This window comes from Cnephaeus nilssonii, assembly GCF_951640355.1.
Source record: "Cnephaeus nilssonii genome assembly, chromosome: 6".
NCBI classification, from domain to species: Eukaryota; Metazoa; Chordata; class Mammalia; order Chiroptera; family Vespertilionidae; genus Cnephaeus; species Cnephaeus nilssonii.
Window position 1 is genome coordinate 30510620 of NC_137077.1, and position 17969 is coordinate 30528588.

At 44.3% G+C, this 17969-nt stretch overlaps 1 protein-coding gene across 2 annotated transcripts in view; it reads right to left on the bottom strand.

Moving 5' to 3' along the window:
* Positions 1–17969, bottom strand: part of ST8SIA1 (ST8 alpha-N-acetyl-neuraminide alpha-2,8-sialyltransferase 1) — a 133838-nt gene that overhangs the window by 45187 nt on the left and 70682 nt on the right. The window contains exon 3 of one of the 2 annotated variants that reach the window (XM_079775775.1): positions 5144–5253. The exons of the other annotated variant lie outside the window; for it this stretch is intronic. Coding sequence (XP_079631901.1) covers positions 5144–5253 — 110 coding nt within the window. The remainder of the gene's footprint in view (positions 1–5143; positions 5254–17969) is intronic. 2 annotated transcript variants of the gene reach the window in all.

Genomic DNA, 17969 nt, shown 5'->3' on the forward strand with positions numbered 1-17969 from the left:
AGGAGGAGGAGGAGGAGGAGGAGGAGGAGGAGGAGGAGGAGGAGGAAGAGGAGGAGACTTCTGAGAAGCAATCCAAAAATACACACCAGCAGGCACCTCCTTTCTCACTCCCTCTCTCCAGCTTCAAAGCCTCCTTTTGTGCAGGTAGGCAGGACCTCTTCCTAGCCAGGCAGCCAGGAGCAAAGGAGGTCAAGGAGTCAGAGGGTCCAGGTAGAGGGTTCTGGGACCCAACCTCACCCAGCAGATTTCCTGGATCTGGGCTCCATCGCCCTCCCACAGTTCCCAGAACAGGCGGGCTGTTTCCTGCCTCCCTGCCTTCGCACATGCAGTTCCCTCCACCTTGAATGCCCTTCCTCATCCTTCAAATCCAAGCTTGGCTTTAACTCCACTGGAGAACCTTCCCTGAGTCACTTGGGGCTCCCCCTGCATCCTGCACCCACCCCAGTCACAGCTGTTTTCTGGATGATGCTCTTACGCCCCAGGGCGGTGAGGTCTTGGGGATGCTAGCTTTGCCTTTGTACCCCAGCCCCTGGCACAGTCAGGTGCTCAGTAAATCCAGAAGCAAGGGAAGGAGGGAGGAAGAAAAGAGAGCAAAGAAACACCTCTCATAGGATTGGAGAGGATCTGGACCCTGAGCACCTGGCACAGGGCTGGGCACGGAGCAAAGCTCACTCCTTTCCTGCCGCCTCCACTTGAGCCTGGGCTCCAGCACCTTCTGCCTCATCTGATTTGGACCCGGCTCAGGGGTCACCTCCATACCCACAGCCTGTGTCTGTTGCCCATTTGGATGCAAGGTAATTACACATGCACTTGACTTCATAAGGAGCTAGTGTGTTTGGGAGGAAGGCCTTCATTCGCAGAAATCCCAGACTGTGCAAACTTGCAAGGGCCTGACGGCTGACCTTGAGCAGGGGTTTTCACACTGAAACTTTCTGCAAACAAAGCCTTACCTGACGGCCATTATATAAATCAGATGGAAACTAAGCTGCTTGGGGAGAAGTGGTGCGTGTTGAAGGCGCCTGGGAGAGGGGACCAGAGTCCCTTTCCCTGTAGCTCTGGGTCCCGGAGAGATGGGGTTTGGGGTTGGTCCTGGGGGGATGGGGCAGCCAGGAGAGAGGGAGAGCCCTGGGAGAGTCCAGTGGCTGACATTTGCTAACTGGTACAGAAGGGCCTCAATATTTTCAGAACTGTGTGCTCATGCCAGTGTGGCTGGACCAACAAACTCATCTTTCACAGCGAGAAGTCAGTCCATACAAACAAAAATGAAAATACGTCCTTGGAAAAAAATCACAATGACTCTAACCTTTAAAAAAGGTGCTAAAAAGCACTTTTATTTGTTTTAGTTAATCCTCACCCAAGGATATTTTTCCATTGATTTTTAGGGAGAGTGGAAGACAGAGGGAAAGACAGAAAGAAACATCAATGTGAGAGAAACACATCAATTGGTTGCCTCCTGCATGAGCCCCGACCAGGGCCTGGGCCAGGGAAGAGCCTGCAACCAAGGTACATGCCCTTAGCCCGGAATCGAACCCCGGATCCTTTGGTCCACAGGCCGACGCTCTATCCACTGAGCCAAACAGGCTAGGGCCTAAAATCACTTTTTAAACTTTATGTACTGAGGCTGAGAGAGGGGGAGCAGAGGTCTTCCTTCTCCTCCTCCTCCTCCTCCTCCTCCTCCTCCTCCTCCTTTATGTACGTAAGTATGCAAATATGCACATTTTAGCATATTCAAAGACACCACAATTATGTATCCCTGAGCCACCCAATTTCTCTCTTATCTCTGTCTTGCAGACCTTCCAGATAAATTTTATTCTACAATATTATTTTTTAAAGTCTTATTTTTGGTTACAGAGCCAATGTTTACTTTGAAAAATGTTAAATTAGTTTTTGGCATTAGATGTATTTGAAAATGTCTAACCAAAGAAAATTATAGCATTGCTATACTCCAGTCCTAAAAGACATTTTGAACTGTGCTCTGGTATATTACTGTGTACAGATAAGGCCATAACTGTAACTATAACTGTAACTGTTCAGACACCTTATAGTCTAGAAACAGATGTACTATGTCCTTTTTATTTTTTTTAAACTTTGACCATTTATTTTTTTATATATTTTATTGATTTTTTACAGAGAGAAAGGGAGAGGGATAGAGAGTTAGAAACATCTATGAAAGAGAAACATCCATCAGTTGCCTCCTGCACACCCCCTACTGGGGATGTGCCTGCAACCAAGGTACATGCCCTCGACCAGAATCAAACCTGGGACCCTTCAGTCCGCAGGCTGACACTCTATCCACTGAGCCAAACCGGTTAGGGCTACTATGTCCTTTTTAATCAAATTTCCTTACTTAATGTTTAATCTTGAATATATGATACTATCTCAATTTTCTAAGGATCCCCAAAAGTATGTATTAAGCAGCCATTCATAAATAGATCTATAAATGGTCAAGTAAAAATAATTTTAAAATAATTCATCAACATTTAATGACTTCCATATTGTAAACCATAAACAAGGATTTTTTTAAAAATCAAATGTTATGAAAACGGCACTATTCTTGAAATTAAATCAAAGGTACATGCACACATAGCTCTAGCTATAATACTATCTTCTTTGAATTTTTTTCAATCCTCACTGCCCTCATCCATCTATGAGCATTATACTTCTTCATACTGTGCTGGGACTCTAATCACAGGAACTCATTAATTCTAAACTTGAACATATCAACACCAGATTATATACAAAGCAAACTTAGTCTGGTTTATTTGCAATAAATATGGCCCCCCTAGATAGCCCCCTAAGATGCTTGGGCCTGGTCTTCCACATGTAACCTTTAAAATATCCATCTTCCTAAACGTAGTGACACAGACGTACTTGAGAATAATATAAAAAGACATTGATTGTACTGCCTCCTTCTACATTGCATTAAGACCTCTTGAAGCCACTTAACTTCCCTGAATCTGTGAGTATAATATTATCCATTCTTTCTTCCTTACATAGTCTTTGGAAAGAGCAAATTAATTTATAATTGAGAGCAATTTGAAAGTTTAAACGACTACATGAACTGTGTCACAATACACAATATTCCTGCAATCACAGATAGAATCGGAGTTTCTACAGTGGTAAGGCTTGAGGAATTGTCTGCTTCCACTTCTTCAAATACATTAGAAAGCTGAGGCCCGGCCAAGGAAAAAAGACTTGCTGTAGATTACACAGCTAGTCTGTGGCAAGGGCCTGCCCTCCCACCTCTCTATTTTCCTCACTGGCTTCTCAGCCTCTACTTAATGCCAATGTACTGAAGTGAGCACTTGAATCTGACCCAGGGTCTCTGTTCTATCTCTGCTCTCCAGGCGATTGTTTCCACTCCTACATCCTAAACAGGGGCCACTCTCATGACTCAGGACACTGCCACAGTCCTTGGTGTCTTTCCCACAGTAAAGTCTCCCAAAAGGCTGCTCGTGTGCCCAGGATGGGATGGCTCATCCCAGACACCACTCTTCCTCAGAAAGCCCCAGCTCTCTCTAAACCTCCCTTCCCCAGCCCCCGAGCCCCACCCTGTCTGTCTCTGAATTACCCCCATCAGAGCACCAGCACACCTCCAGGTTTTAAGCCCATGATAGAATTGCTCATCATACCATTTCCAGACCCGGCTAAGGTGCCCAATAAACAGAAGTCATATTGACTTGAATGAAGAGAACTATATTTTTATCTTCTCCACATTGCTATTGTTTGTATATATTGCCAAAGTAATAATAATAATTGCAATGGAAAGAAAAATGCAGTTCTACCCTGGAAAAACTGTGGCAGGACATCTGCCTGGAGGAAACATGGCTATAGAAGATTTCCCCATTCTGCTGCAGGCTTCGCTGTTGAGATTAACAGTTTCTCCAGACGCCCAACTCTCGTTCTCTGGGAGGAAATCGGGTCCTGCCCACAAATATGGCTTCTCCTTGAAACACTCCCAAATAGTCTTTACTCTCCCCTACTCTGCTTAGCTCAGAGGTGGTGTGGTGTTCTCTTGGCTACCTTTTCCCATTCAGACCATTACCTATTATCCTTCAAAATGAACACAAAGACCACATCCACTTCCTTCCTTTGCTCAGCTTTCTACCCTCTGAGTGCCTTCATTTTTTTTAATAACAAATGTCTTCTTTTTCTACAATACATCTGAGCATCCCAGGAGAAGGTAAGCTCCAAAGTTATACACTCCAGCAGGCCATTCTTTGGCATCAGCTCTTACATTCCACCTCTCCCTCATCCTGGCCACACCCCCGCCAGGCTCTGAATGACCCTATCATTTGGCCCCATTTGGCTCCTCCCTTCCTTTCTCCTGTATGTCCCCCCTTCCTATTCAGCCCAGACTCTAGGTGTGTCACTTCACACGCTTTCCAGCCAGGACCCTCCATGCTGTCACTCTCCATCCTTCTTTCCTTTCAGTCAGACAATCCCCAATTGTGTCAATCCAATCACTTGCTGTCCTCACTCTGGTCAAAATCACCCGACTGTACAGGTTGGTGCCAGTACAGTGTGGTGGTCTGTACCCTTGGTGGGATGTGCCTTAGCGATTCCGTTACTCGCTGCTGCAGAAGCCTCCCGTTTGCTGCTGAAAGCGATGCTCACATCACTGCTCTGCTCAGCCCTTTATTCCAAGCTTACTCCTTGCTCCAAATTTACCCCTCGCCTTCCCCCCCCCCGCCCCCGTTTTCCTCCTCAGGCACAGATCAAATCCCTCTTCAAATCCCACCTGCTACTTACAAATGCTTTTGTGACAAGCAAAGAAGAGAATGGTATAGAATGACATGAATACATTAAAATATTTATTCATGCAGAGTTAGTCTTCAGAACAATTTTTAAAGTTTTAGGCACCCGACTGTGTAAGCTAAAATAAAATCTGCAGGTTCCCACTCTGGGGGTCTGCCAGGACCTCTGAACCTTTCTCAGCTTTGTACTTTCTGGGGGCACACACGTTCCCTTGCCCCCCTGGTCTTCTCCTGAATTCCCTAGTGTATGAACTTGAAGAGAAGATAAAGAGCAGCTACAACTGATTAATCACAAGCCACTAATTTCCAAAGGCCCCAGGGCTTGTGGGAGGGGTGGGGGGGGGGGGAGAAAAGGCAGGGGCCACGCTGTGGGTGCTCTGTCTTACCGCATGACAAAATTTGCTTCATCTATTTGACGGCCACAGCCACTCTTCTTCAGAATCCCACCATTTCCCACCACCGCACATTTCTTCAAGGGCAGCTGGAATGGGGTTGCCTAGCAACAGAAAACAAGGCGGGTTTTCACTGCAGAGAACACACAACTACTCACAAAATCATTGTTTACAGCAGACCCTTTGGAGGAATTTGACCGAAGTTTGGGCAGAGCGAAGGGAACATGTAAAAAGAAAGATGCAAGAAGTATGTTAAGGAACAAACTATCCCGTTCCTTTAAAATTAAAAAAAAAGAAAAACTAACTCTCTGCAGTATATTTTACTCCCCCCCCCCGCCCCCCCTGCATCAAATTGGCCATGCACATAGTAGTGTCTGCTAAGGAAAAGGGGAAAATCCAAGCTACACACGGACATATTTTTTAAAGGCAATAAGCTGGGAACAAATGCAAATGAATTCTGTTCCCCAATTGAATGCAATTTCATTCATTCATACAATTGGTCATAATCATTCAACAAACGTTGCTGAGCATTTACTGTGCTAATTGTTGCGGATTGATACAAGGATCCAGAAGTCATATGCCTCGGGATTCACAGTTTGGGATGTGAGTGGAGTGTGACATATATACTTATGCAGCAGACTCTAAGATAATGCTGAAATTTCTGTAGGAGAGAGAGATAAGTTGCAAATGTTGTGGAGAATCCTGGAGAAGGACAAGAAGTCATTTCGGCCACATCGACTCAGGAAGAGGGTTCTCACTCGAGGTGAATCTTAAAGGATGAGCGGTTTGGCCAGGCAGGGAAAGCAGCATAAACAAAGGCACAAAAGTATGCTGAGAGCCAGTGCTGTGTTTATGAGCAACTGAACACTCTGGGTGGGTCTGTTTAGAACTTAGGAGGCACCAAGGGGCAAGTGACTTGTAACTGAACCAGACAGCATGTGACTTTCTCTCTGCAAACATTGAACTGGACTGAAAAAAAAAAATGTTCACTGTACCTGAGTGTTCCCTGAAGCGCTATTAATAGTACCAGGGAATATCCAAACCCAGCAATAGCCCCTGAAAGTGAAATGCGTCATTCGGTCTCTTTTAGCTAGATCAGCAAGAACCACCAGATACAGAATTTCCTGCTGGCTGAAACAATGCATAATGGTGGGAGTTCTTTGGGAGACCTTACTATATATAACTGACACATCAAATAGCTATAGTGATATTAAGTAGGCCATCCTGGATGAATCTGAAGTAAATAATATGGGTTATACCAGAAGAACAAATGGAATAAATACATAAATGTATACTATAAAGGTCTTGCCTAGGCATAAAATAATCAAACAAGAAAAAATTCAGAGACATCTTTGTGCTCATTGGTAGCTGAGGCAGGCTCCGGACCCAGCACAAGGAGAGAGTTTCCCTTCCTTGGCTGCTAGGATGTAAAAGGAACCATCAGAGCTATGGAGATACAGTTAACAAAGATACAGTACTCAGCCCAGCCGGCATGGCTCAGGGGTTGAGCGTTGATCTATGAACCAGGAGGTCACCGTTCGATTCCCGGTCAGGGCACATGCCCGGGTTCTGGGCTCCATCCCCAGTGTGGAGCGTGCAGGAGGCAGTCAATCCATGATTCTCTCTCATCATTGATGTTTCTATCTTTCTCTCCCTCTACCTTCCCCTCTGAAACCAATCTATAATAATAAAAGCGTAATATGCTAATTAGACCGGACGACCTTCCGGATGAAGCTGCTGTGGTGGGGGTGGGGGGTTAAGGGGACCAAGCCCCTTGCACAAATTTCGTGCATCGGGCCTCTAGTAAAAATATATTTTAAAATGATACAATACTCAAAGTGTAAAGTCTAAGCATTTGCCCGCAGAATTAAGAATTCCCTCCATGACAACAGAGACCAGTCCGGGGGACTCCAGAGAAGGATACACAGAGGAGAAATGGGCAGAGGCCAGCACTCTCACATATCTAGGGTAATATGGGGCACTTTTCTCAGTCACTCCTGAGAGGAGGGTTTGAAATCAATACTCGAAACACATTAGTCAGATCTACAAATTGTTAGATATAAATTGTTTATATCTTTATGTTCAAGTTAGCTGTTCATTCATTGAACAAGGATTTTCTAAGTGCCTGCTATTCCAGAAATTGTCCTGGGTGACAGGAAAGTAAGTGATAATCGCTGTTCCACTGGAGCTTATATTCTAGTGGCAAATGGATGATAAATAAAGATAAATGAGTAAAATGAACAGTATGCCAGGTGGTGACATGGACTGTGGAGAGATTGAAATCATTGGCATTAGAGGACCAGGAAATGCTTTTGAAGAGGAACTGCAATTTAAACAGGTGGTCGGGGAAGAACTCAAAGGAGCCATGTAAGCAAATCCTTGAAGGAGATGAGGAGTGAGCCTCACCAATATGTGTGGGGACCCCTAGTGTAGACCTGGAGGAGGGAACATTCCTGGGGTTTGAAAGGACAGCCAAGAGCCCATTGTGTCTGGAGATGAGTAAGCAAGGGAGACAGAAGTAGGAGAGGAGATCAGAGAATTAACTGGTGGAGAGGTTGGGGAACAAATTCTGTAGAGCCTTGTAGGGTATGGTAAAGACTAAGAATAGTGGCCTGGTGCACAAAATTCGTGCATGGGGGTGGGGGGTGTCCCTCAGCCCAGCCTGCACCCTTTCCAATCTCGGACCCCTTGGAGGATGTCCGACTGCCGGTTTAGGCCACAGGGATAGGGCCTAAACTGGCAGTCGGACATCCCTCTTACAATTCAAGACCTCTGGCTCCTAACCGCTCACCTGCCTGGCTGCCTGATTGCCCCTAACCACTCTGCCTGCCAGCCTGATCGCCCCCTAACAGCTCCCCTGCCAGCCTGATTGATGCCTAACTGCTCCCCTGCTGGCTTGATCACCCCCAACTGCTCTCCCCTGCTGGCCTGATCACCCCCAAGGCTTTTATTAGTATAGATATGACCCTTCACAGAAAATTTCATTAACCCTGCTTTACAATAAGGCTTGATGATTGAATCATTGGGGCCAGACACCAAGATTTCCTTTCTTTGAATAGTGGAGGAAATAATTATCTTGTCTTTAAGTTGCCCTGAACATCAAATGAGATAATGACTTAGAAAAGTATAAAAGCACCATATAAAGACAACTGTCTTTTTCATGTACTGAAAAGACAATAAAGTGGTAAAATGAAAAACACTATTTTTATTCTCCCCCTTCCTTCCTTTACAGCCTTTATTTAAACTTTGAAATTTATAAAAATTTCACTCCTGTTTTCATTTCTTTACATTCAATATTATTTTGTATCAGTTTCAGGTTTTATATTAGTTACAGAATAGTGGTTAGACAATCATATACTTTACAAAGTGTTCCCCAATATTTCCAGTACCCACCTGGCATCATACCATCATTAGAACACTATTGACTATATTCCCTATTTAAGTGAAAATAGGTTTACAGGTTCCTTCCAATCTTTCTTTTGTGTTGCTCGCCCTTCCTTTTCTTTCTCACTTCTTCCCTCATTTTCTTTATTTAGTATTTCAATTGGCCCTCAAAGCTCAGCGAAGGCACTGGGACACACTTAATCCATTTTACAGACCAGGAAACTGAGGCCAATTCCAGTTGGCTGAAGAACTGGACTCAGTGTGCAAGGAGCCCTCACAGCCATGCTCTCTGCCTTTCCTAAGGGGCAGCCGCCGGGCAAACAGAACAAACCTCCCTGTGAGGCTTCCGAGCCTCTTTCTCAAGCACCTTTTCATTGTGGATGCTCCACATTCTTTCCTCTCTCCCATTCCCCACCCCCATCCTTTACTGCCCCCCCCCTACTTCACCCCCCCCCCCCCCCCCCGCTTCTCCGGACAGGTGGTAGGCTTCGCACTCACCGTGCAGGCGCGTGCCACCTTGGGGCATGGTGGGGCAGGAACTGGGGGTGGGGTGGGAGCAGGCTTGCTTTTGGGCCACGGTGGGAGCAGGAGTCACCGCCTCTCAAGTGCGTAGGCCGCTGGGGCGAGACCCAGTTAGCGCCAGGAGCTTCACCGAACCACCGCAGTGGGGTACCCAGCAATGCGGCACTCCTCCACTGAGGTGGCACAGCCCCTCAAACTCTGCCTCAGTGCTGAGGGTCCGTGCCCCTCCACCCGGGCATCCTCCCACGCTGGCAGTCATCGCCTCTTGTTTACCGCCAGACCGATCCACTGCAGAACCTTGCTCTCCGCAGGCAAGGCAGATCCCTACCCACTGGCCCCCTGCCCTGGCCCGAGCCCCGTCCGGTGCACCCCACCTCAGTGCCACTCTATGCCCCTTGGGCCACCCACCTCCTGGCCAGCAGTTTCGCCAAAGCCGCAGCACTCGCCCGGGAGCCGCCCTTCAGGCGGGCCAAGAAGGACAAAGCCCAAAGGGAGTGAGTCTTGAACCCCCACATCCCATTCCCTGGATTTCCTCCCACACCTCCTCTCTGTTTCACATCTTGAACAGGCACCAGGTTTGGGCACCCTGCGGCCCAGCCACATGGCCTCCGGGTTGCCTGGTAGAGTCGCCCTCTGCAAACCTGTGGAAGGAAGGGAGCATCTGTGGCCAGAGACTCAGCCTGGTTCTCAGCAGCCCCCTGCCTGCTGGAGAGGGCTGTTGGAGGAGGACCAGAGCCCGTCCATCATTAGCTCCCCAACTCCAGAAGAGGCACCACAGGCTCACGTCCCCCAGATGCCACGGCCCACCCACCCGAGCCTGCTGCGCACGCAGCCTGCTGAACGGTCATTATGTTACAGAGTAATGGACAATTTGCATATTCCTCCATTATTATATAGAATGAGAATCAAGTAACTGAATGGTGAGCAAAAGAATGGCAGTATTCCATATTTTGGGACCATAACTTGCTGCTGTGTGAACAGGCTGTAGGATGTCATGGGCAGAAAGAAACAGACCAGTTAGGAGTCTGGTGTAACAAGAGACCAAAGATTTTGGTGGTTTGGACTGGGGTGACAGCAGCAGGGTAGTGAGAAGTAAGCAGATTCTGGAGATATTTGGGGAGAAGAGCTGATGCAGTGGAAACAGGGTAAGAGAAAAAGAGAGAAATCAAGACTCATGCCAAGGTTTTTGGCTTGAACAACTGTAAAGATGGACTTGCCGTTTACTGAGATATGGAAGATTATGAGAGGGGCAGGTTTTAAGGGAACGATCTGGAACTTAATTTTAAATATGTCAAGTGTGAGATGCCCATTAAGACATGTAAGTGGCAATGTCAAGTGGGCAATTGGATATATCACAATACAGTTAGAAAACCGGTCTTCTCTGGAGATAGAAAGTTGGGAGTGATCAGCATACAGTAGGTATTTAAAGTTAGGAGACTAGGTGGTGAATGAATGTAGACAGAGAAGAGGTCTCTAAGATCCGGATGGATCCTGGGACACTCCTCAGGAGAATGATGAGAGATCAGTAAAGAAGACTAAGGAAGAGTGACCAATGGAATGAGAGAAATAACAGTAAAGTGTGGTATCTTGAAAGCCAGGTTTAAGATATATATACATTAGAGGCCCAGTGAATGAAAAATTAATGCACTGGAGGCAGGGTCCCTCAGCTTGGCCTGCCCCCTCTTACAGTCCGGGAGCCCTCAGGGTTGGGAGGTGACCCGGCGATCAGGGGAAGGTGATGCCCCCATCACACAGATAAAGTAAGAAAACAGCTAAAAATTGCCACTGGATTTAGCAACATGGAGGTCACTGGTAACCTTAACAAGGACAGATTAGGTACAGTAGTGAGGACAGAAGACTGATCTGAGTTCAGTGAGTTATACATGTATATTTGCACATCTATTTGAATATACTATTGTTTATTTGAAAAGTGGGAATCACTCATCCTCAACTAATACTTAGTTTGCTTTGTAAAACCCAACTTAAAGCCCCCTCCTTATTGTTAGAGACCTTCCAGACCAGACTGACTGGCAATACCAAGTTTCCAGACAAGAATCTGGGCCCAGAACAAGATCTGGAAAGTGGCAGCAACTGCAGCATAAACCCGAGTACAAACAATCCCCCTGACTTCCAGGTGGTGGGATTGTGGGGCAGGCTGTCAGGCGCTTTGGCATTCTATTTCCTATCTCTAAAAGGAGATAAAATCGCACAGGATTTTATGAGATTATATAAGACTAGAGGGTCAGTGCACGAAATTCAAGCACTGGAGTGGGGGGGTCTCTCAGCCCAGCCAGGAGCCCTCCAGGGGATGTCCGACTGCTGCGGAGGTGGGAGAGGCTCAACAGCAGTGAGCCCGGCTCAGGGATTCTAGCTGAGCAGCACTCCCTCTGTGGGAACGCACTGACCACCAGGGGGCAGCTCCTGTGTTGAGCGTCTTCCCCCTGGTCAGTATACATCATAGCGACCGGTAGTTTCACCATTCGGTCAATTTGCATATTAGCCTCTTATTAAATAGGATGGTGTACGTAAGGCAACTCTCAGAGCCACTGGCATGGTCATCCACCCATCTTCCTTCACTTCTCTCATCCCTTTCCTCCTTCCAGCAGATTTTACTGACTTGTTCAAGCCATGAAATACCTAAAATCCATGGGTAAAATAGTGAATTATTTAACTGTCTTAACAATTGGAATAATTTTATTAGCAGAACATTTAACTAGTAAATCAATGAACTATAAAAAATATCTTTAAGCCCAGAAAAACAAAAGCCATTTCTGACTTTTTTCCAGCAATGTTTGTTTGCTGCTTCATTTGATCAATTGCTAGCCCTCACACAAGCAATTTGATTTCAATAAATATTTCTTGAGTGCCTGCATGCACTCTTCTGGGCATTGGTAATACACCAGTGGACAATAAGAGATCGCTAAAAGGAAAAATTTAATTAAGAAAACACTGTGGACTTATTTAAACTAATTGAGATAATGTCATTATTCTATTTTAGAACATACCATATCTCAACTTGACAATGGTCAATGCTTACCAGAATAATGTATGAATATGGTGTTCTCCTTTTGGGATATACTACATAGAAAGAACTTTTGATCACTCATTTCCACATGAATATTATGATTTTGGCAAGGAGTACTTTTATTAAAACACTCCATCCTTTCTTTTCAAATGTATTTCATGCATCCATGTAAGAAAATATAAATTGAATCTGAGAATATAGTACTTTCTCTGCTAACCTTAGAAAATACTACTCTAAATGAAAGGATAAATTAGGCAGATTGACTATAGCAATGAGCTAAAAATATTGCTTAAGCACTAATTCATCTTATGGATCTTTGTCCAAATGTTTTCACCTATAACAATTTGTTCAATAAGTCAATTATTTAATCAGCAGATTTATGTTGAGCATCTAATCAACTCTCAGCAATGTGGCACTTCCTTAATGTCATAATGGATGTATAATTTAGTTCCCAAACTTAAACAACAAATCTGAGTCTCACCACTATCTAAATATGAGCTAACTAATAAAGCCATTCAGACTCTTGCTTCTGAGATACCTCTTATCTATATCATCATCCACAGACTACATTGCCTGTGCCTCTTCTTTAATAGCCCTGATGCCTAACTTTCCTTTACATCCAACAACTATTTGTTGGTCACGTATTATGGACCAGGAGCTGTTATGGATACTGGAAATATGCTGGTGAACAAAAGAGACATGTACCCTACTTGTGGAGCTCACATTTTAATAGGAAAGGCAGGATTTAACAAATATAATAGAAAAGGGCAGAGTGCGGCAGGGTTAAGGGATATCTCTGAGGAAGTGACACAGATCTCAGCTCAGAAGTTTTCAGACATAAGAAAAGTAGTTGAGATTTCTATTCCAATAGATAACCTTGGGAAGGTTAAGATAAGACAAACAAAAATTAGGGCCTTTAATATTTTATGGCATGAATGAATATAAATTAGGGCCTTTCATGTTTTGTGGCATGAACGAAGGTAAAAGGACTTGTTATAAGCTAGAAGACTTTTTTGGAAACAAACCATACAACCCAACTGCAAAAATATTCCTGGTTGACTATATGACTTTAGGAAGAATATTATTAATATCTAAAGAATTTAAACCTCGTTTTCTCTGTGCCATATGTAAATAACTCCTGAGCATCCCAGGATGGTTTCTACAATTAAGTGAATGAAGTATTATTTACCAGAGTCATTTCCAAAGCCAGAGACCTCACTCGGTCCCCCTCTTCACATGCAATCCACACAAGACACAGCACTAAGAGGCATTGACCTCACCACCAGCACAATCATGCCTGCTCGCTCATCTCCCACCCCACAGACATAAGTAGATGTCTTGAATGATGACACTGCCCCTCTAAGCAACTGAGTTCACCACCATCAATCACTAATTGTGTTAAGAGTTTGAGCTCACCTTGGGGGAAGGGGAGAAGTTAGGAGGTGCATGGGGAAAAAGAAAAATGCAAACCATTTAGTAGACAGAGAATTGGGTTAAACAATGCCATAATAACTATATTCACAGCAATACACACCATTTCCACAAAAGCAGCTCTGATTACAAAATAAGTTACAATAGTCTTTGAAAGACGATACCTTTGCCCAGACAGCATGGTTCAGTGGTTGAGTGTCGACCTATGAACCAGGAGGTCACAATTAGATTCCCAGTTGCAGGCTTGATCCCCGGTGTGGGGCATGCAGGAGACAGCCGATCAATGATTCTCTCTCATCATTGAAGTTTCTATCTCTCCCTCTCCCTTCCTCTCTTAAATTAATAAAAATATTTTTAAAAAAATTAAAAAAAAGAAAGACAATGCCTTTGAGGCATGTCTACAATGCAAGAAATTAGCATCATGCATTGATACAAAATCAGAAACATATAATGAATAACATTCTATAGAACAAGAGCAGAGATCAAGAGGCAGGCTATAATGTCCCCGCATCCAAGTTATAAAAAGCAACCTGAAATCTAGGCTTCTTGGGAGCACAAGGGAGCCAAAAAGTTTTGAAACTCCAGAAGCAACCCACTAGGATTCTATCCATAGCGACCGTCTTCTAGAAACCATCGCCGTCCTGAGCAGATGGGAGAAAGCGCTAAGGCACACCGCTTTATGAGAACTGAACAGTCTAAGTCAGAGTAAGCAGACTGGTGGCAAACTCAATATCTTTAATTCCAAGAACTCATCTAAGCATTTTTAAATGCTCTCTTGCTTTTAAAGATGACAACAAAGAACTCTGTGTTTTACAGTTAGTACAGGATCTATCAGATTACATCCGCTATAACTCACCATACTTCACTGCTTCAATGTCTATTTCTCAGATGCGCTGAGTAACTTTTTCACCTACCTTGTTCTAGGTTCTTCTTTCTCTACCTTCCCTCCACCACTCCCTGCTCTTGTTTAACATCTAACCTACATTTCATGCCTTGATGCTTTTATACTTGGAGGGAAAGGAGAAATGCCATAAATATTTCCGAATAAACATTGTTTCATAGCTTTTTTTTTTCTTTTAAAGTGAGGCTTTCAAGCTAAATTTTGCTAATTTCGTTACAGATGTAACTTTACCTCTTAGCTAGAAGTGTTGGCACTGTTATTTTCACATTTCACAATTTAAAGGCAAATTCTTTGTTTTTGTTTGTTTTGCCCTACTACATCCTCCAAACTCTTCTCTTTGACATGCAGTTGTGTTTTATAGCTAGCAAAATTACCATGCCATTCAATATTTAGAACACTATCAAGTGCCACTATTAAGGAGAGGGATCAATGTCAATGTTAGACGTGGGTCTCAAGCCTTAATGGAAAAGCGGCGATTTTGATTTGCAACCTTTCAGAGTGGCCTGAAAAGCTGTCACTAAATGCCAGCTGCCATTAGTCACAATGTCAAACATATGCTTGCCCTTATTGATGAAAATCTCAAATTTTTGTGCATAAGAACATGACCTCACACATCCAATTGCACGTCAACCCACTCATTTCTATGTACCCTCACCCACATATCCACAGGGACTCCCACACATAATTATGCTCCACCCACACACATAATTTAATTTCTTGCCCATCTGGTAATTATATCCTCAACCTAGGCATCTAGATACACCCCCTGCCTCACATCTAATTACAGCCCCCCTCTTATGAATGTAATTACCTCATTCAGCCACCCATCTAATTATGCCCTCCTTGACATATTTAATTGCACTGCCCACTCAAGGACCTACTTACATTATAGCCAGTGCATCAATTAGGCCCCCAACTCTTTAACAATATTCCTCAGATGCACATCTCTTTGTCTCTGAACCTTACTTTATTATTTCAACGAAGGATTAGCAACTTTCCACAAGAGAATTCCTAGTAGGCATGGCACCCAGCTAAACAGGCAAAATAATGACAAGACGTAGCTGAATCAAACGCAGATTTGGTCCTTTCCAGTAAGTAAGTGAATATGTACTTGCTTTTTTGGTCACTGAACTAGCCCCTTGGAAGTCCAAATTAAAATTTCAGCTGCTTTTCTTACTTTGTATGTATAAGCATTTTTATGATGAAAATATCCAGTAAGCAATTTACTTAAGAGACAAATGCTTCTCATTACAGATACTATTGAACTCTTAACCAAATTACCCCAAACTTTGCCTGGGGATATATATTTATAAGTACTAATTATAGAATATTTGCACATCCCTACTATTCAAGAAAATTTGACTGCTTTTGAAATACATGAAAACAAATTTCCTGAACACTGCTACTTAGATTTGCATTCCACATCCCACTAATAAAATTGGGATTTTGAAAGGATAAGTACAGCATTAATATTCTTTGTACACAGGATGCATCTCTGAAAATTGAATGATGTGAATATTTATATAATGGGTAGCATTTCCCTATTAACATTATTACTCAATCCATTATAAAAATGACAAGGGTTGCAGAGTATTGTGACTTTTGCATACATAATCTGTTATTCTGTATATAACCTCTGGAAGCCAAATATAACAACAGTTCATGTGACTATTCAGCAGATTTATTAAACACTAGAGGCCCGATGCATGAAATTGGTGCAAGGGTAGGCTTTGCAGCCCTGGACACCTCAGCTGCAGCCCCGATCCTGCCCACTGGTCATTCCAGAAGGTCATTCCACCAACCGGTCTAATTAGCATATTAGTTCGTTATTATATAGGATTGAATAATCTATTCCCAGTTAATTGAAATTTGTTACCGATGTTGTTTCTGACCTATGAATGCCCAGACAGTAAGGACTATACTTTAGGCCAGAGGTTAGCCACATTTCAAGTCCTCCAAATGGCAGGCTGTTTTTTCATGAAAAGAAAAGGAAGAACATGCACAACATTTCAAAGGTAGCGGCCAGTTATTCTTAGTAGGGGAACGAAAAATAGTCACAGCATTAGCAGGGACTAAGACTCATGACACTGCTAGACTTTGCATTCTCAACCCCAGAGATGGAAATGCTACTGGGGGATCCTTTTTCTGCAGATACTGTGTGTCTTCCTGTTGATGAAGACTAGCCTGGAGCCTGCCTGCCTGGCTGCCTGCATCCAAGTCCCGACTTATCTTTCCTCCACGACCACTGGCAACTCATGTAACCTTAGTGCCTTAGTCTTCTCATTTGTACTAATGGCACCCACCTCATACAGTTGTTGTGAAGATTAAATGAGTTCTGCCTGGCACAAGGTAAGTGATCAATAACTATTATTTTTAGTGGACCAATAGTTCTTAGCAACACAGCCCAGAGATCTTGGAGTCATTTTTGCTTATCTATATATATAAAAGCCTACTGGTAGCTATGACCACCAGGGGGCAGATGCTCAATGCACAGGCATGGAAACATGGAACAGAGGGAAGGGGGAAGGGAGAAGGCGGGAAGAGATTAACCAAAGGTCTTATATGCATACTAGAGGCCCAGTGCACGAATCCATGCACCAGTGGGGTCCCTTGGCCTGGCCTGCAGGGACCAAGCCGAAACCAGCAGTCTGGTATCCCCCAAGAGGTCCCGGATTGTGAGGGGGCACAGGCCAGGCCGAGGGACCCCACCAGTGCACATATCTGTGCACCAGGCCTCTAGTCTCTCAATATTATCCTAACATCTACCTCTACAGAGGCTCTTCTGTTCTCCTGTGTCTATCCTCAATGAAAATACAAGGTGGGGCACAAGGAGGTTTACAGTTGTGAATACGTAAAATACATATTTCATTCTTGTTTTATTTTTATTAATTATCGTATTATTTTCTATATGAATAACTGTAAACCGACTTTTGCCCCACCTTGTATTTTTAAAAAATGGCTTACAACTTAGTTGGCTTCTACTTCTTGCCTATCATCCATCCTTCACTCTCATATACCAGTTATTCTTCTAAAATGTAATGATGATGGTATCACAGGTGTTTGCAAATGTCCAAACACATCAAATGAGCAGATTAAATATGTGCAGTTCTTCATATACCAATTATCCCTCAATAAATCCTATCTAATAAGAGTAATATGCAAATTGACCATCATTCCAACACACAAGATGGCCACCCCCATGTGGACACAATATGGCCACCACAAGATGGCCGGCAGGGGAGGGTAGTTGGTGGGACCAGGCCTTCAGGGGAGGGCAGTTGGGGTCAATCAGGTCTTCAGGGGAGGGCAGTTAGGGGTGACTGGGCCGGCAGGGGAGAGCAGTTAGGGGCGACCAGGCCTGCAGGGGAGGGCAGTTGTGGGGACCGGGCCTGCAGGGGAGGGCAGTTGGGGGGAACCAGGCCTGTAGGGGAGGGCAGTTTGGGGGAACCAGGCCTGCAGGGGAGGGAAGTTGGGGGCAACCAGGCCAGCAGGGGAGGGCAATTAGGGGTGACCAGGCCTGCAGGCGAGGACAATAGGGGGTGACCAGGCCTGCAGGG